This window comes from Mauremys reevesii, linkage group 13 (assembly GCF_016161935.1).
Source record: "Mauremys reevesii isolate NIE-2019 linkage group 13, ASM1616193v1, whole genome shotgun sequence".
Lineage (NCBI taxonomy): Eukaryota > Metazoa > Chordata > Testudines > Geoemydidae > Mauremys > Mauremys reevesii.
In genome coordinates this window covers 7,413,655-7,433,634 of record NC_052635.1, presented here as the reverse complement: position 1 = coordinate 7,433,634, position 19,980 = coordinate 7,413,655, and the positions used below count along the sequence as shown (strand labels likewise).

The following is a 19,980-nucleotide window of genomic DNA, read 5'->3' as shown; positions in this document are numbered from 1 at the left end:
GCCCACATGCTCAGGATTTAACTGATCACCATATTTGGGGTCAGGAAGGAATTTTCCTCCAGGGAAGATTGGCAGAGGCCCAGGAGGTTTTTCGCCTTTCTCTGCAGAGTGGGACATGGGTCACTTGCTGGAGGATTCTCTGCACCTTGATGTCTTTAAACCATGATTTGAGGACTTCAATAACTCAGACATAAGTTAGGGGTTTGTTACAGGAGTGGGTGGGTGAGATTCTGTGGCCTGCATTGTGCAGGAGGTCAGACTAGATGATCATAATGGTCCCTTCTGACCTTAAAGTCTATGAGTCTATAAAACATGAAAATTAAACTTTTCATCGTTTATAATGACAGCATAAGGAATCCTTTCTAGGATGGCCACATTTGGTATGTTTCAATTTAATAACAATGCGTAATTGTCATATAACAGGGTCAAATGAAATTATTTAATCAAAGATTATCCATCAGAGATTAGCACAGTGCTATACAGAATAGAGCATTGCCCCCGTTGGTGTAACTGGCCTCTGTCTCTCTCTCCTCTGTAACTGGTGGGATGCAGTATTTTGCACTACCCAAACCAATTTTCAAGCCCTCTGTCTTTTATACCGTGTGAGACAAAGAAACTTCTTTTTGGAGGGAAAAATCTTTTCCCATGTTTAATTTTACCATCTCTTCTGTTTTTCTAATTGCTGATGGAATTTCTTTTATGATTCTCAGTTTAGCTGACTGGTGAGTGGAAAGGAATCTCTAACCCAGTCATTATCACAAACATCTGTGACAACCCACAGTTCTCAATGAGTTAAAACATCTTTCAGTCGATCATTATTTCCTCCATGACAGTGTAAGGGGAGACTTTGGCAAACCAGTAAAGTGCCTGAAACCACTATTTTGGTTATTGCTAAAGACAGCCTAGTCAGCAAGCTGTTAAAAGCAAGTCTCAGCTTGACCAAGGCAGGAGGGGAGGGGGATTTAGGGTGCCACTGAAAGGGCGGCTTGACCCCATGTCCACCCTGATAAGTATGGTATTAAAATTGCTGATACATGCATTTGAAAAGAGCAGGATGTATCCTCAGGAATGTCCATTGAGGTCTCAAGGCTGCAAGTTCTGGAAAGACCCACACTTGGTTAATCAATAATCAGAAGGAACCTCTTGCTTGAAACTGCTTACTTAACAAGGTTTCTTTAATTACTATTGTATAAATAAGGGGGAAAAGCTTGAGAGAGGTGGGACTCGTTTCGGGACTGGCCTCTCTTTCTGAATGCATCTTGTGTTCCCCAGTGGCAGATGGGCTGCCGCTGTATCACACGAAAGCCGCACTCAGCTTTGGTAATTATCAAGGGTTTGGGGTGTTTTACTAACTTGTTGCAGACGTGTGTAAGTGCTTGAGAATAGTAAAGTTTAGCTTTAAGTGAAAGCACTCTTGTGTTGTCCTGTTTGTGCCACCCATCTATCGGTCGGATGGCCGTGTCTCCCCTGATTTATTTCCTGACACCTCCTTGCACAGTGTAAAGTTACTAAGAGCTTTGAGTTGAAAGAACCCTGGGTAACAACAGAACCCATCTGCAATAACAAATATCCCTCATTAATCACCCAGTTTTCTTTATAACATACTTCTGTAAACACTTGCATTAGTTGAGGGATCTTTTAACTTGATGATTACCTGTTCTGTTCATTCCCTCTGAAGCACCTGGCATTGGCTGCTATTGCAAGACAGGATACTGGGCTAGATGGACCTGTGGTCTAACCCAGTATTCCCATTCTTATGTTCTGGACACCTGGACTATATTAGCAAAATCAGGATAAAAATCAAGGTTAAAGATTACACGTATTTCATTAGTGAGTTGTTTTTCCTTCACTCATTAGTGCCAATTCAATGATGTGGTTGGTTGCACATGATCAGAGCTATGTTATCTCTGGTGGTCACCCAGGCCATCTCAAATGAAGATGGAGGGTTGGGTGCAGGTGTTGAGGGCTTCTTGGTGGCTCTATCTTATTCTTCACCAGTGACCAGTGGAGCAGAGCTGACCAGGTGGAAGGCAAGGACCAAGAGCAGGCTACATTATAGCAAAGGGAAGCACAGCTAATCCTTCAGAAGAATTCAAGCTGAATTAGTGGGCACCTGCTGTAGAACTGTTCCTCCAACTTTCTCTAACTTGGCTGGGAGTTGGAAGCCACGACTACCCTCAGGCACATCCAGAAGTTATGGCTGAACTTCAGTGTATTAATTAAGTCCTCCCTGTAATCCAGTGCATATCAAAGTCTGGAGCACATTTCAGTTTATTAATAAAGCACCTCCCTAATCTCTCATGCATCTCAAAGACTTTGAGTACATTTTAGTGTATTAATTAAACCCTCTTCCAACCCTCCTGAATCATCATTTTCCCCATATGCACCACTATCTATTTTTTCCAGCACAGAGTGTCCTTCAAGACCTGTATGACCTGCTTGTTCCTCAGCGAGTAGATGAAGGGGTTGAGCATGGGACTGATGACCGTGTTGAGGATGGCCACCCCTTTGGTGATGTCCAGTCCATCACGCTGCTTTGGACGGACATACATGAAGATGCAGCTGCCATAGAAGATGCTCAGGACGATGATGTGCGAGGAGCAGGTGGAGAAGGCCTTACGTCGCTCTTTGGCTGAGGGAATGCGGATGACGGTAGCAACAATGTAGGAATAGGAGACCGCGGTGATGGCCAAAGAACCAAGCAAAACAACAGCTGCTACCAGGAAGTCCATTGATTCCACCAGGTATGTGTTGGAGCAGGAGAGGCTGAGGAGGGGCCCCAGGTCACAGAAGAAATGATTGAGGACGTTGGGGCCACAGAAGGAGAGCCGGGAGATCATCATGATGGGGCCAATGATGAAGAAGAAGCCACCAAACCAAGAAGTAAGCACCATGAAGGTGCAGACCCTGCCGCTCATGATGGCCATGTAGTGCAGTGGGTAACAAATGGCCACATAGCGGTCCACAGACATAGCTGTCAAGAAAAGGAACTCAGAGACTCCCAGGGAAAGGTAGAAGAAGGCCTGGACGATGCAGCCGGCAAAGGAGATGGTCTTGTCCTCTGAGAGGAAATTGGCCAGCATCTTGGGGATGATGACGCTGGTGAAACAGATCTCAAGGAAAGAGAAGCTCCTGAGGAAAAAGTACATGGGGGTGTGGAGGCGATGGTCAGCCCAGGTGATGGCAATGATCACCACATTCCCAGCAAGAGTCAGGAGGTAAATCATCAGGTGCACCAGGAAGAGCAGGAAACCTAGGTGATGCAGGTGAGGGAACCCCAGCAGGACAAATTCTCTCACGGCGCTCTGGTTGGCCAGCACCATACCTTGTTGCCTTCCAGGAAAGAAGGGAGAGAGAGACATCAACATCAGCGGTACTAAACTTTGAGATAGTACACAAGGGGAGAGCAGTTTAAATATGGGCCCTGGACACCGTGAGACTTTGATATCTCTGTGACTCAGTTACTCCCCAATCTAAAATATTGGGTTAATGGTAATTTACTTCCAGTTGCAAGTTATGGAGGGGGGAGAATTTGGAACAATGAGTGGTTGTGTCACACTTACCCTGCCACCTGGATGCCTCATGATGCTTTGCTGCTGTAGCTCCCAGCCTGGGAAGCTCACAACCAGCCTACCAGTATGCAGGTCACACCATGAGTGTCTGTGCTTAGACCGCCATAGTTACAGCCCCACTGCAGCGATAAGGTGTGTTTGTTCCACTAAAGACACAAAAGCTCATCACAGCTTATTAACATAACGGGTAAATGCACCCTTCCATTTAAACACGGCTCTGAGTTGGTTTATATTAACAGTGAAACAAGTTCATCAACAAAGGAAGATGGGATTTTAAGTGAATTCAAAAATAAGAGGTAAAGTTAGAAAGGGTTACCAGGAAATAAAAGTGAAAACATGCATCTAAAAGTCTAAAACTTAATCTAGCAAGGTACAGGCTGTGTTCAATATGGTTTCTCTCACCAATCATTCTTCTTCCCAGCCATGGCTGACATTCCATCCACCAGGACCTTGCAAAGATGTACAATGAGCATGTCATGTCTGTAAGATGATGAGTTTATATTTATATTTTTTTCCTTAATTTTAAAAAGTAGATATTTCCACAGGAATGACCAGGTCAGGTTCCATCATCTGGTATAATAATAATGTACCATTGCTGATAGATAGATAGATAGATAGATAGATAGATAGATAGATAGATAGATAGATAGATAGATGTGCATAGAGAGGTACAAAGACAGATTCAGTGATGGTACCATGCATGTTCTCACCACTTTCAGATTTCGACTGATAACTGAGGAGTAATCTGTCATCCTACATTCCTAACAATCTAAATATATAAAAGGGAAATCACAATGTAACATATTGATAATTTAGCTTTGAACATATGCACACCCTAACTGATATATATTTTCCAAACACAAGTCCTACCTGCTAAAAAACCTTTGATCTATTTCACACACACACAAACACACACAAAATACATAGATACATTAAATACGATCTATTTCACACACACACAAATAAATAAATAAACTGATAACCTAGGAATCCTTGCTGGTGGGAGACTTATCTTCAAATATCATTCAGAAATAGGCATCTCACTAAAGCTCTTAACAAAATAAGCTGTGAATGTTTTCAGTAGCTGACTTTCCCCAGCTTGCTCCTTATTCTGTCCCAGAAAAGAAAAACACCTGGAACACTGGAGGATATATACCAGCTAGTACATCTCGTGGAGAAATAATTGTTCTAAATGAAATGAAAACAGCTAACTTCTCAGGAAGTTGAGACTGTAAAGTGGACCTCTTGGGGCTCATTAAGTGTAGAGTTGGCTTCTGACATGGTAAAATTTAATTTGCCAAGAACAATTTTCTCTAGCCTGCAAACTCTCCAAACTTTCTTTGTAATGAAGAAAGAAGAAGGGGCTGATGAAGACTGCAAGAGCTCTGGTGCAGATATTCCTCAGATTCATTTGGACCATTCACTTAAAGGGTGATTTATACCTATAAAAAGCTGGACCTCTGTGGAGCACTTCTGAAATAAACATGCATTTGTGTCAATTTATTAGATAGATATATAGATAGATAGATAGATAGATAGATAGATATTGGATTTTCTGAAAGTTCTGGGGACCTGGCCTCTGGAAATCAAGCACTTTTAAGGTATTTAAAGTTGGGATCCCCAAATCACTAGTTCCTCATGAATATCTTAGCCCAGTTTGGTTTCTAGGACCATGGGCCAGTCTCACTGGTATATTCTGACGGTTCCACTCTAGTTATAGAAATTAAGTGTGGAATTGATTTAGGTGTTTTCTGGATACTTTATATCAGCAGATCAGCCAGAACCCAATGTCCTGATTCCTGGAACGTGTCAAAACATTTGCTTGGTTTTGAACCTCCCCAATTCCAGATTGAAACATCCTTGCAGCCCCTCTCTCTGTGATGGGCTGAGTGAAAACCTCAGATCTGTGTCCCTTTGGGGAGGTCAGAACAAGTTTAATATTGAAACATGGCAGCTAGCTTGTCTCAACAATCCCCACTCAACTCCATGTCTCAGTGCAACCTTGGAGACATTGCTGTCCCTCCATGCTAAGGGCATGAATTAAAATCTCCAGTCTGAATTCTGGGGAAACTGGGATCTGGATTTTGCCTCCTGAATCCATCTCTACTGAAAACCAAAGTGAGGAGATTACACTAAAACATTCAGATCTTCTTCTTCTTCCTCTCTCTCTTCCTCTTCTTCTCCTGATGGTCTGTGTTCACTCAAATCACCAGCAGAATACCTGAGCACAGAACTGAGATGTTAGAAATGGTCAGATTTTTTTAAGTCTTACTAAATATATTAAGGAATGAAAACCCAGAGTTTAGGTTGCTTTGAACTTTGGAGCTTGTGTTATTTCTAACTTGTGATTATTCAGATAGCAGTTCAGTGCATCATTGTTGGGAAGAAAATCTTGAAAAGGTGTACACAATATAGTGGCCTCTGCCTGAGTTTGCAGAGAGCCTGAACTGATCACTCCCAGATGGTGACATTTTGGTGTTCAATTTTTAAAAAAGCAGGAGGGACCATGGGAAATCATGCTCCTTCCATTGTACCCCATGCTCATCTCTCTCTCTTTACTAGAATTCCTTCATGCTCATGCATGGCTTTTGTCTTTTTCAACTTTAATTTTTAATTGAAACACATATGTAAATATGGGTTCTCTACAGTAAGATTTCCCTCTGTGCTTTAAATAAAATTTCACTGTAAACCCCCTCAGTTGTGGATTTTTATATTCTACCCTGCCATCTAAAACTTCCTTTACAGTTTACAAGCAGAAAAATGTTTGTTTGATTATGCTGTGGGTTTTTTTCTTGTAGGCGTCACTTTAAAATTAAGCTAATGCTATTATTTGAAAGGCTAGGGTAATGTATATCAAACATTTTTTATTTAGCTATATCTCTACAAAATATTGATTCGATTGTAAAGACAGATCTTTTTGTTATGTTACAGGATTTTTCCTCTCAGTCAAAAAAGACCAATACTGTTTTTTTATTCATGTTCAACTTTTAAAAGTTTGTTTGTTAAAACTTGATTTGGTTTAACAGCATTTAGGTTTTTAAAAAGTTAGGGGGGAAAAAACGTGGGGGAGAAGTAGCCTGCACATGTCTTGTAAAAATGTTATCAACTGTTTTATAGAAGCTGGATTCTCTTTTAAATTAACCTCTGTGTGTGTTTTGCAGAAGTGTGTAATTCTAAAGCTTTTTTTAGTGTTTACAATGAATACGGGTTTAGAGCTGTTTTCCTTTAGGTAAATCTTTAAAAACCAGGCTTACACTAATTTTTTTCAGGCTGTCATATTTCTACATAAACTTGTGTTAGGCACCATGTTTGGCTTTCATTCCTTTGTTGGAATGAACTTGTTTTCACCTGTACCAATTGGTGAGGATATTATTCTCAAGCCTTCACCAGGAAAGGGGGTGCAGGGCTTGGGGGAATATTTTGGGGGAATAGGACTCCAAGTGGTCCTTTCCCTGATTCTTTGTCTAAATCACTTAGTGGTGGCAGCATACTGTTCAAGGCAAGGTGGAATTTGTGCCTTGGGAAAGTTTTTAACCTAAGCTGATAAAAATAGGCTTAGGGGGTCTTCCATGTGGGTCCCCACATCTGTACCCCAGAGTTCAGAGTGGGGAAGGAACCCTGACATGGTAGTAGCAATGGGATGCTATGAGATAGTTAACAGCTCCCAGGCTCTCCTGGACCATGAATGGCCCTTCCCACTTAATGGGCCTGGAGCGCCTTTAAGACCATGACTTGGCCCCCTACGTTGAAGGAACGCTCTCTGGCATGTTTATCATACCAGGCTTTTGCTCTTCCTGAGCATCTTTTAGGTTTTTTCTGCCAGGGGCTAATGAGTTTCGGAGGGTGTTTTGTAGGTTGCTTTAAAAGTCTAGAATGTTAGTTCCTGGAGAAGACATAAACCCCTCCCATTGCTGCTTCACCAACTGTAATGGCCCCTTAACCTCGTGGCCATACACAAGTTCAAATGGTGAAAACCCTAAACTGGGATGTGGTAGAGCCCCGTAGGCAAAGAGCAACTGCTGCAACACTAGGTCCCAATCATTGGAGTGTTCATTTATGTATCATTAAACTTCTCCACCAGGCCATTGGTTTGATGGTGGTAAGGGGTGGCAACCAAGTGATTCACCCCATGAACTTCCCACAGGCTTTTCCTGGTCTCTGCCTGGAAATTAGTTCCCGAATATGTAAGGATGTCGGTGGACCAACCCACCCTGGCAAAATTGTCTGTTAATGCCTAGCACACACTTTTAGCCCTGGTTTTGCTTAAAGCTACTGCTTCCGGTCATTGGGTGTCAAAATCCATGAAAGTCAGTAGGTACTGCTTTCCTCTGGGTGTCTTCTTTGGGAAAAGGACCCAGAATATCCACAGCTACACACTGAAATGGAACCTCAATTATGGGGAGTGGCTGGAGAGGGACTTTGACCTGGTCTTGGGGTTTTCCCACTCTTTGGAACAGCTCACAAGACTGGACAGAAGTAGAAACATCCCTTGCCCATTCCCTCCCAGTGCAATGACTTCCCCAAATGGTCTTTGGTCCTGTTCACCCCAGAATGGCCACTAGGATGATCATGGGCTAAGCTCAAGAGCTTTACCCAGTACTCAGTTGGAACTACCAACTGTCTTTGAGGATGCCAGTCTTCCTGGTGCTCACCAGAAAGAGTCTCCTTGTATAAAAGTCCTTTTTCTACAACAAACCAGGATCAGTTAGAAGAGCTGAGAGGCGGTGGGTGATGGGGCTGTTTCCATTGACTGTGAACTGCTCTCTGCTGGCACACTATGTTGTATTTCATGCTGAACCTCTTGTGTAGCTTTATCTGCTGCTGCCAGTGCAGGCTCGCTGGTGCCTTCTGGCGTTGGAGTTGTAGACGGGGTTGCAAGTGCTGGTTTCAGTGCTGGCAATGGTTCTGGTCCTGTTGTTTCGCCAGTTCTGGTTCTTGGACTGGCTCTGGCTGGGTCTTTGTGCTTGGTTCTACTACTCCTGTTGCAGATGTTGGTATGGGGTCCGGTTCCATCTCCTCAGTCTGGGTCTCTGGGAACACAGATGGGGGCCCTTGTAGAAGATGCAGGAATGGAGCTAGGTGTGAAGCTTAGCCTGGCTGCAGGTGACCATTCCCACCCTCTTGGCTAGCTTCACATGGTTGGCCAAGTCTTCCTCCAGCAGCATGGGAATGGGATAATTATCATATACTGCAAAAGTCCACATTCCTGACCAGCCCTTGTACTTGACAGGCAACTTGGCTGTAGGCAAGTCAAAAGAGATTGACTTGAAGGGATGAATCATCACTTGGATCTCTGGGTTGATGAATTTGGGGTCCACTAAGGATTGGTGGATAGCTGACACTTGTGCTCCAGTATCCCTCCAATCTGTAACCTTCTTCCCACCCACACTCACAGTTTCCCTTTGCTCTGAAGGTATCTGGGAGGCATCTGAGCCTGAGGAGCTTTGGTGTGACCCCGGTCCAATGAACTGTAATCTGTAGAGGTTCTTGGGGCAGTTGGCCTTTACATGTCCCAGCTCGTTACATTTAAAACATCGCCTAGCTGACTGGTCACTGGGGCGAGGTGGGTTGCTGGAGAATGGTGTGGTGGGATGATAAGGTGTCTGGGGTTTTCCTTGGGGTGTAGTTGGGGCCTTGGGTTGGCCCCGGTGGTATGGTGTGGTCTCGGGATGTTCCCTCTTGTATCTGTCCAAACTGCGACCAGGGTTGTTCCCCTTTGCTACCGCCACCCATTTGGTTTCAATTTTCCCCGCCTCTCTGGTGGAATGGGACTGCTCATAGTGATCAGCATAAGAAGCAAGACTTTCTGCTGAGTCCATTTTCTTATCCCATGACCTCTGTTTTATATCATCATGGGTCATAGTCAGGAACTGCTCCTGTACAACGAAATCACACATTCCTTCAAAGCTAATTACACCCCTTCCTTTGACCCATTTATCTAACAGATCCTTATTCTGGTTTACATAAGCCACATTACTTAGTCCAGCCCCTCTCTTAAGGGCTCTAAATTTTACTCTGTAAGTTTCAGGGGTTATTTGAAATTGAAAGAGTTCGGGTGCAGGGGTGTGAAGGCTCTGGGGTGGGGCTGGGGGAGGGGCACCTATCCTGCAGCCTCAACCCCAGAACTCCTGTCCACGTGCTGCTGCAGGGAGAGAGAGCTGGGGGGAGTCCTCTCTCCCCACAGTAGCCCCAGAGCACCCTCCTGCACCCCAAGCCCCTCAATTGCAGCCTCACCCCAGAGCCTTCACACCCCTGTACCTGAACTCTCTGCCCCATTCCTGAGTCCCCTCCCATAAGAACCCCCTCTGTTATGTGCACTAATATGAAGGTCTTGTGTCACACATCACCTCCATATTGGTGCACACAACAAAATTCATTCCACATATGGGTGGGAAAAACTAGTGGGAACACTGCTCCAGACCCGCCAGGGCCGGCTCTGGCTTTTTTGCCCCCCAAGCAAAAAAAAAAAGGGGGGGAGGGGCGGAGTGGCTAAGCAGGAGGAGAAAAAACCAAAACAAAACAAAACAACCTGTGGCGTGGCCCGAACAGCAAGGAAAACAAAACAAAAAAACTTGTGGTGCAGCCGGAGCGGAAAAGCAGGAGGGGAAAAAAACAACCAAACAAAAAAACCTGCGGCGCGGCCGGAGCAGTGGGGGGGAGGGACCTGCGGCGCGGCCAGAGTGCCAAAGCAGGGAAAGAAAACAAAACAAAACAAAACAAAAAAAAAACCTGGGGCATGGCTGGAGTGGCAAAGCAGGAGGGGGAAAAAAACAAAACCCTGTGGCGGGGCCAGAGCAGCAAAGTGGGGGTAGGGGGGAACCTGGAGCATGGCTGGAGCGGCAAAGCAGGGGGAAAAAAACAACCAAAAAACCCTGCCGGGCAGCCGGAGCCAGGGTGCAGGGGGACTCCCTGTGCTGCTGACGTGCAGCGGAGTGCGCGTCCAGTCTAGCGGGGAGGAAGGGGCAGAAGCAGGGGAGAGAGAGAGCAGGGGGGCGGCCAGGGCTTCAGCAGGATGCTTGTCCCGCGATCCCGATCAGTGCGCCACCTACCGGGAGGGCTCCGCGCCGCTCCAGTCGGCGGGGAGGGAAGAACAGGGGCTGCCCTGCCCAGTTTCCTGCAGGGCGCTCCCCTCCTCCGCACTGCCGCCCCCTACAGGGCGGCCAGAGCAGCAAACCAAAAAAAAAAAAAAGGGCCGTGCTGCCCTAGGATTGGGTGAAATGCCGCCCCATAGAATATGCCTCCCCAAGCACCAGCTTGCTCAGCTGGTGCCTGGAGCCGGCCCTGGTTGAGTGTTTAGAGAGCTACTTTCTCAATTTGAATGTGGTGTGGTAGTTGGGCATACTCCCAACGGGAATCCACATATATATCACAACAGCACAGTCACCTTAATAAACCAGACTTTTAATGTTGCTCAGAAATGACAGCATGGTCATTGAACATGGACTGTTCTCCATGAATCCATTTTGACTGGCATTAACTCTATTTCCATCTTTTAACAAGTCCCGAAGGCAGCTTGCCTGCCATGCTTGGGGCAGCAAAAATACCTAGAGCCGACCGTGCACTCAACATGGCTCCAAAATGGGCTAACTGTTTCTCCTCAAAATATGATCTTCAATGGGGAATCAGCATCCACTGGGGTGTTGCTGGTGGGCCCCGCAAAGATCTATTCCCGGCCTCAAGTTATTCTGTATCTGAATTGATGATCTGGAAATTCATGTAAACTTGTTGCTGGCAAAGTCTGCAGAGAACACAAAGATTGCTAGGGTGGAGGATGTCTCCAAGCTACAGAGCTATCCAGGGCCGGATTTAGCCAGTGCGGGGCCTATTCGTGGGGCACGTACTCTCCGTGCGCCACTTCAGATTTCCGCGCTACGGCAGTGGTAGCGGGGCCGCGGGGTTGCGAGGCTGCGGCTGAAGGAGCAGGGATGCGGGGTTGCAGGGCTCCGGCCAGGGGAGCAGGGTTGCGGGGCTCCTGCAGGGAGAGCGAGATTGCGGGGCTCCAGCTGGGGGAGCGGGACCGCGGGACTTGCTGCGCTGCGGACGGGGGAGTGGGATCGTGGGGATGCGGGGTTGCGGGGCTCCGGCCAGGGGAGCGGGGATGCGGGGCTCCTGCAGGGAGAGTGAGATTGCGCGGCTCCGGCAGGGATAGTGAAGCCGCAGGACTTGCTGTGCTGCGGCTGGGGGAGTGGGACCGCGGGGTTGCGGGGTTCCAGGCTATGAGAGCGATGCTGCTGGGTTGCGGGGCTCCTCCCGGGAAAGCGGGGCTACGGTTTTGTGGGGCTCCTGCCAGGGGAGCAGGACCGCAGGGTTGCGGGGCTCTGGCCAGGACAGCGGGGATGCGGGGTTCCAGCCGGAAGAACGGTACTGAAGAACATGCCGCTGAAGACCCAGAGCAAGCGAAGGACCCACCGCCGAAGTGCCGCTGAAGACCAAGAGCGAGTGAAGAACCTTCCAATGAAGACCCAGAGCACTGCCAGGTGAGTAAAAATTAAAAAGGCGCCTCTAGCTGGGGAAGGGATTCTCACTGGGGCTGGAGCCCTCTTAGGCACAGGGCCCGATTCAGGGGAATTGGTGGAATAATCCTAAAGCCGGCCCTGGAGCTACCTGGGTGAGTTGGGCTCAGTTAGAATTGCAAGTGAATCCAGCCAAATGCATGGTCAAACATAGAGGAAAAAGGGACGACATTCACATTGGCAGGATGGGAGCTGTGTCCTGGAGAGCAGGGACTCTGAAAGGGAGCCTGGTGGAACCCATCCAAACAGGAGATTTCAGTGGAATGCTGAAGCTAAGCAGGCAGATACCATCCTTGGATGCATAAACCAGAGGATATTCAGTAGTAGCAAGGAGGTGGGGTCTCTGATAGGTTCGGTCAGAGAGATCTCCTTGGGACTGGCACTTGATGCGCTGAAATTACCTCTGAGCCTGTTTTCCCTGCCAGCTTGGGACTCCAGAACCCTGCCTTGTTGATTCAGACATGCTAGCCTGCTGCAACAAAAACACAGGGTCCGGGCCACACCCCCAGAGCTCAAACTTTAACTAAAAACAGCTCAGCAGCATGCTATAAACATGTTAGTGTTGCAGGAATGGAGGCAGCCTTCTTTTGCGTACTTCCAAGACACCAGGGCCTGTCATCATCGATAAACTCGCACGATGACACATTGTAATAAGGTTCAAAAACGTATTTGAAGAGCTCGTCGGGGTCTGTCACTATACTGGTGTCAGTCAATTTTGTTCTCAGGTTTTACAATAGAATACAAAGTATAAGACACTTAATTGACTATATTTAAATTCAGGTACATGAGATTCAAAGTCAAATTGCTATAATATGACAGAAACATTTAGAACATAACTTCATTTGTTTGCCAATACCTCTATGTTAGTAGCATCCAGCACTCCCAATTTCTAATCCAGTTCCACCCAAAGCAGTTCAATACATCTACTGGGAGCCTTTTCTTTAGGCCCAGGGGGAGGCCCAGAAGGATTAACTGGCTGTAATGGGCCTTTACTGTATAATGGGCACTGGGGTGCAGCAGAGGGTGGGGGTGGTGAAGGGGCGGCTGTACTGTATAATGGGCAAAAGGGGGCAGCAGAGGGTGGGGGCGGGGAAGGGGCAGCTTATCGTACCAGCTCCCTCCCTTTGAACTTCTCTGTGCTACTGGCATCAAAAGAGCAGCTTGTGCCCGGCAGTGTCACCTCCTGAGTCCCTTCCCGGTGACCATTTGGCTAACTCCATTTGGTGGTGGTGCCAGGTTGAGGGGAATCAACATGGAACCTACATTTGATCAGCTGATTCACCAAAGTTTCGTGGTGACCTCCAAAGATATGGTAGGGGTCCCAACAAGGGTGGAGTGCATGGAGTCCATTCCAAGAGCTGTTATCACTAAATACAGAACAAAATTGAAATGCTGATAATCTCTTGTATGTGTACATTGTTCACTACTCCCATAATAAACAAAACTGATGATGCTAAATTAAACTCATCAGGTGTGAATCATCTTAGGATAGTTAAAAATAATAATTAACATTGGTCAACTGTTTTTGGAAGGAATGTACTTTCCCACTGGAAAATAGTGTTTAATTGAAATCATGGGAAAATGTCGATTTCCATGAAATTTTGCTTTGGAAAAAAAATGAAATGAAGCATTTTGATAAACACTCTGTTCAGATCTTATCAGAATGACACTTTGAAGCTTTCATTTTGAAATGGCTTTACTTTTGGGACTTATTTTAATGCTGAAGTCATGAATAGGACATGTACTTTGCATTATTGGCAGCAGCAAGGATCAGCCACCTCACAGCTGAGTGCCTTAGCCCCCAGACTGTGAGATATACTATTATACAGCACCTGAAGAGCTCTGCCCTTGAAGATTTTCCACATTGTAGTGAATAAGTAGAGAGAATGGACTAGAGAGAGAGAGAGTAGGTCAGCATATGAATGACTCTATAGCTTCATGGTTTCAGCACTCATCCAGGATGCAGAAACCCCAGATTCAGACCCTCTGCTCGAATGGATCTTTCATTATTTATCTACAGTGGAACAGCTTCACCAAACAATATCCCATAGCCCACCGGTTAGAAATTCATTTATGAGATGCCAGAGCCCTCATCAAATCCCTTCTGCACACGGGGTGGGCTTGAGCTGGGGGTCTCCTGTGCGAGTGACATAACTATGCTAAAAGTTCTTCCCTGCCCCCCATCTCATTGCAAAAAATACCTAGACACCTATCTCCAAGAAAAGATTCACAACTGAGAATCCCAAACAGAGGGAGGTGTCTGCCTGGTTGTAGGCACTGAACTTCCTGAGAGGGCAGGGTTTAGTAAATACCCCTTGTCTTGGCATCTCCCATTGGCTAACTTAGGCAGGTCACAACCTAGCATGCTGGCTTTTGTGGATTTCCTTCTCAGGCCCCTGGCTCTCCCCATGTAGGGTGCCTGGATGCCAAAGTGAGGGTTTGGGGACTCCACTAGTTAGCTAGGCATCTAAAAGTGAGATGTTGCCACACCTCAGTCTGTTTGTGCCTATGAACTCTCTCTCTCTCCAGGGTGTAACAGGACAAGGACCAGAAGATATTCTCACAGGCGGATGTAATGAAAATAGAGCAGGTTGCAATTTCCCAAGAGAATATTTACTGTCACCCATGTTAGATTGTCCCTTATTATTGATAACATCTCTCAATAATTCCTCTTTCAGCTGTGCCTTTACACAGTCTGGAATACCCCCTCCAGCCCTGCTCCACAGTTGTCTCTTAGCTGATCTGGATTTAGCTCTTTTAATCTTTCCTCCTACATAATGACTAGATGATCTCCTGAGGTCCCTTCCAACCCTGATATTCTCTGATCATTTGCCAACTCCCTGATAATCTTCGCCGCTCTTCTCCAGTTTGTCAATATCTTCCTGGTAGCAGAGAGTTTAGCAGTGAACCCAACACCACTGAATCAATAGCAAAACTTCCATTGACTTCAATGGGACCAGGCTATACCCATCATTAAAGGGGAAGTTGCAGCACCAGAGAAGAGAGGAGAAATCCTTGGGATTGAGGAGCTCCAATATGGGCATAAGATCAGTGGCGCTGGAACACTTTTATAGTGGGAGTGCTGAAGTCCAACAAAACTATCCGCAAACTTTTTACTTCACCTCTCCCCCCACCCCAAAGCTGAGGCCAGGAGCAAAGCCGTGTCTCCAGGAAGGGGGGACATGGATAGCGGTTAGGGGACCAAGGCTGGGACCACAGCGGGGGGCAGGTGTGGGGCCAGTAGCAGAGTCCGGCGTGCAGGAGCAGCAGCTGGGACCCCACATATACGGCTGGGAGTGGAGCTGGCAGCCCAGCATGCAGAGCTGGAAGCAGAACCCCTGGTGTGGGGCCAGCAGCTGGGACCCTGCATGTGCAGCCGGGCGCAGGTCTGGCAGCTGGGACCCCGCGTTCCAGGCCTTGAGTGGAACCCTGGGGTGGGGCCAAAAGCCAGGACCCCGCATAAAACCTGGGGGTGCTACAGCACCCCCCCACACACACACCAGTTCTTCCCACGCCTATCCATAAGATCCCAGCTGTGGTTTCTCCAGAACTATAATGATACTATCTCCTTTGTGATCTGGGATCAATGGTTCTGGGATTGAGGAACCCATGGCTGAATTGATACCAAGGGATGTGGAATAATGATAAAACAACCCTAACCTAACCTAATTTTAATGAATAGACCATTAAAAAACCACTTAAGGGAAGATATGTTACATGGAATTGCGTGACACTTCTCTGAAGGCTTTCTTTAACATTTCCATGTGTATTTATTCCACACAAATAACCCAGTAATCTCTAAATGCTAATGGCTCAAATGTAAGGTCCACAGGCAAAGAAACACAATAGAGTGAGACCTCGACAATTGGAAAACAATGAGCGATTCAATTAATTGTTCTTTGATTATTAGCAAGTAAATATGCCCAACGGTCTGTGATGGTGTGTTAGATAGGATGGGATCTGAGTTACTACAGAGAATTCTTTCCTGGATGCTGTCTGGTGAGACTTGCCCACATGTTCAGGGTTTAACTGATCACCATATTTGGGGTCGGGAAGGAATTTTCCTCCAGGGAAGATTGGCAGAGACCCTGGAGGTTTTTTGCCTTCCTCTGCAGCGTGGGGCACGGGTCACTTGCTAGAGGATTCTCTGCACCTTGACGTCTTTAAACCATGATTTGAGGACTTCAATAACTCAGACATAGGTTAGGGGTTTGTTACAGGAGTGGGTGGGTGACATTCTGTGCCCTGCTTTGTGCAGGAGGTCAGACTAGATGATCATAATGGTCCCTTAAAGTCTATGAGTCTATAAAACATGAAAATTAAACATTTCATCATTTATAATGACAGCGTAAGGGATCCTTTCGGGGATGGCCACATTTTGCATGTTTCAATTTAATAACGATTTGTTATTGTCAAATAACAGGGTCAGAGATTAGCACAGTGCTATACAGAATAGAGCATTGCCCCTGTTGGTGTAACTGGCCTCTGTCTCTCTCTCCTCTGTAACTGATGGGATGCAGCATTTTGCACTACCCAGACCAATTTTCAAGCCCTCTGTCTTTCATACCGTGTGAGACAAAGAAACTCCTTTGTGGAGGGAAAAATCTTTTCCCATTTTAATTTTACCATCTGTTCTGTTTTTCTAATTGCTGATGGAATTTCTTTTATGTTTCTCAGTTTAGCTGACTGGTGAGTGGAAAGGAATCTCTAACCCAGTCATCATCACAAACATCTGTGACAACCCACAGTTCTCAATGAGTTAAAACATTTTTCAGTGGATCATTATTTCCTCCATGACAGAACTCATCTGCAATAACAAATATCCCTCATTAATCACCCAGTTTTCTTTATAACATACTTTTGTAAATACTTGCATTAGTTGAGAGATCTTTTCACTTGATGATTACCTGTTCTGTTCATTCCCTCTGAAGCACCTGGCATTGGCTGCTATTGCAAGACAGGATACTGGGCTAGATGGACCTGTGGTCTAACCCAGTATTCCCATTCTTATGTTCTGGACACCTGGACCATATTACCAAAGTCAGGATAAAAAACAAGGTTAAAGATTACACATATTCCATTAGTGAGTTGTTTTTCCTTCACCCATTAGTGCCAATTCAATGATGTGGTTGGTTGCACATGATCAGAGCTATACTATCTCTGGTGGTCTCCCAGGCCATCTCAAATGAAGATGCAGGTTTGGATGCAGGTGTTGAGGGCTTCTTGGTGGCTCTATCTTATTCTTCACCAGTGACCAGTGGAGGAGAGCTGACCAGGTGGAAGGCAAGGACCGAGAGCAGGCTGCATTATAGCAAAGGAAAGCACAGTTAATCCTTCAGAAGAATTCACGCTGAATTAGTGGGCACCTGCTTTAGAACTGTTCCTCCAACTTTCTCTAACTTGGCTGGGAGTTGGAAGCCACGACTACCCTCAGGCACATCCAGAAGTTCTGGCTGAACTTCGGTGTATTAATTAAGTCCTCCCTGTAATCCAGTGCATATAAAAAACTGGAGCATATTTCAGTTTAATAATTAAGCACTTCCCTAATCTCCCATGCATCTCAAAGACTTTGAGTACATTTTAGTGTATTAATTAACCCCCCTTCCAATCCTCCTGAATCATTATTTTCCCCATATGCACAACTATCTATTTTTTCCAGCTCAGAGTGTCCTTCAAGACCTGTATGACCTGCTTGTTCCTCAGCGAGTAGATGAAGGGGTTGAGCATGGGAGTGATTACCGTGTTGAGGATGGCCACCCCTTTGGTGATGTCCAGTCCATCACGCTGCTTTGGACGGACATACATGAAGATGCAGCTGCCATAGACGATGCTCAGGACAATGATGTGTGAGGAGCAGGTGGAGAAGGCCTTACGTCGCTCTTTGGCTGAGGGGATGCGGATGACGGTAGCAACAATGTAGGAATAGGAGACCGCGGTGATGGCCAAAGAACCCAGCAAAACAACAGCTGCTACCAGGAAGTCCATTGATTCCACCAGGTGTGTGTTGGAGCAGGAGAGGCTGACGAGGGGCCCCAGGTCACAGAAGAAATGGTTGAGGACGTTGGGGCCACAGAAGGAGAGCTGGGAGATCATCATGATATGGCCAATGATGAAGAAGAAGCCACCAAACCAAGAAGTAAGCACCATGAAGGTGCAGACCCTGCCGCTCATGATGGCCATGTAGTGCAGCGGGTAACAAATGGCCACGTAGCGGTCCACAGACATAGCTGCCAAGAGAAGGAACTCAGAGACTCCCAGGGAAAGGTAGAAGAAGGCCTGTGCGATGCAGCCAGCGAAGGAGATGGTCTTGTCCTCTGAGAGGAAATTGGCCAGCATCTTGGGGACGATGACGCTGGTGAAACAGATCTCAAGGAAGGAAAAGTTCCTGAGGAAGAAGTACATGGGGGTGTGGAGGCGGTGGTCAGCCCAGGTGATGGCGATGATAACCACATTCCCAGAAAGCGTCAGGAGGTAAATCATCAGGTGCACCAGGAAGAGCAGGAAGCCCAGATGATGCAGGTGAGGGAACCCCAGCAGCACAAATTCTCTCACAGCGCTCTGGTTGGCCAGCACCATACCTTGTTGCCTTCCAGGAAAGAAGGGAGAGAGAGCCAACAACATCAGCTGTACTAAACTTTGAGATGGTACACAAAGGGAGAGGGGCTGGAGTATGGGCCCTGGATAGCGTGAGACTTTGAAAATTGGGTTAATGGTAATTTACTTCCAGTTGCGAGGTATGGGGTGGTGCAATATGGACCAATGAGTGGTTATGTCACCACTTACCCTGCCATCTTGATGTCTCATGATGCTGTGCTGCTGTAGCTCCCAGCCTGGGATGCTCACAACCAGCCTACCATTATGCAGGTCACACCATTAGTGTCTGTGCGTAGACCACCCTAGTTACAGCCGCACTGCAGCTTCCACCAGCCATGGTTACACCCAGCGAGGTGTCCCCAGGCCTGAATTTTCCCAAAACCATGTGCCCTGAAGTGCCCAGCCCTCTCCTGAGCCATTTGGAGGAATAATAAGGTGTGTTTGTTCCACTAAAGACACAAAAGCACATCACAGCTTATTAACATAACTGGGGTAAATGCACCCTTCTATTTAAACACGGCTCTGAGTTGATTTATAGTAACAGTGAAACAAGTTCATCAACAAAGGAAGATGGGATTTTAATTGAATTCAAGAATAAGAGGTAAAGTTAGAAAGGGTTACCAGGAAATAAAATTGAAAACATGCATCTAAAAGTCTAAAACTTAATCTAGCAAGGTACAGGCTGTGTTCAATATGGTTTCTCTCACCAATCATTCTTCTTCCAAGCCATGGCTGACATTCACTCCGCCAGGACCTTCCAAAGATGTACAATGAGCATGTCTGAGATGATAAGTTTATATTTATATTTTTTTCCTTAATTTTAAAAGAGAAGATATTTCTTCAGGAATGACCAGGTAAGATTCCATCATCTGGTATAATAATAATGGACCATTGCTGTTAGATAGATAGATAGATAGATAGATAGATAGATAGATAGATAGATAGATAGATAGATAGATAGATAGATAGATGTGCATAGAGAGGTACAAAGACAGATTCAGTGATGGTACCATGCAAGTTCTCACCACTTTCAGATGTCGACGGATAACTGAGGAAATAATCTGTCATCCTACATTCCTAACAACAATCTAAATATATAAAAGGGAAATCACAATGTAACGTATTGATAATTTAGCTTTGAACATATGCACACTCTAACTGAGATATATTTTCCAAACACAAGTCCTACCTGCTAAAAAGCCTATGATCTATTTCACACACACCACAAACACACACACAAAATACATAGATACATTAAATAAAATCTATTTCACACACACACAAATAAATAAATAAACTGA

The 19,980-nt window shown here is 46.0% G+C and overlaps 2 protein-coding genes across 2 annotated transcripts; both read right to left on the bottom strand.

Annotated features, from left to right (window-relative positions):
* Positions 1-2,393: 2,393 nt before the first annotated feature.
* Positions 2,394-3,323, bottom strand: LOC120380665 (olfactory receptor 49-like). The gene has a single exon (XM_039498590.1). It carries the CDS (start codon positions 3,321-3,323, stop codon positions 2,394-2,396), a length of 930 nt encoding a protein of 309 aa, XP_039354524.1.
* An 11,213-nt stretch (positions 3,324-14,536) lies between these two features.
* Positions 14,537-18,661, bottom strand: LOC120380658 (olfactory receptor 6C4-like). Its single transcript, XM_039498584.1, has 2 exons — positions 17,765-18,661; positions 14,537-14,575 (listed from the first exon to the last, which is right to left on the bottom strand). Exons 1-2 carry the CDS (start codon positions 18,659-18,661, stop codon positions 14,537-14,539), a joined length of 936 nt encoding a protein of 311 aa, XP_039354518.1.
* Between the last annotated feature and the right edge of the window lie 1,319 nt (positions 18,662-19,980).

Bases quoted from the DNA above. Each gene is read 5' to 3' on its own strand.
- LOC120380665 (XM_039498590.1), bottom strand. From the start codon at position 3,323: ATGGTGCTGGCCAACCAGAGCGCCGTGAGAGAATTTGTCCTGCTGGGG.
- LOC120380658 (XM_039498584.1), bottom strand. From the start codon at position 18,661: ATGGTGCTGGCCAACCAGAGCGCTGTGAGAGAATTTGTGCTGCTGGGG. The intron at 14,576-17,764 runs GTCTTGAAGGAC...AAACAGACTGAG, and splicing joins GGAACAAGCAGGTCATACAG to GTGTGGCAACATCTCACTTT.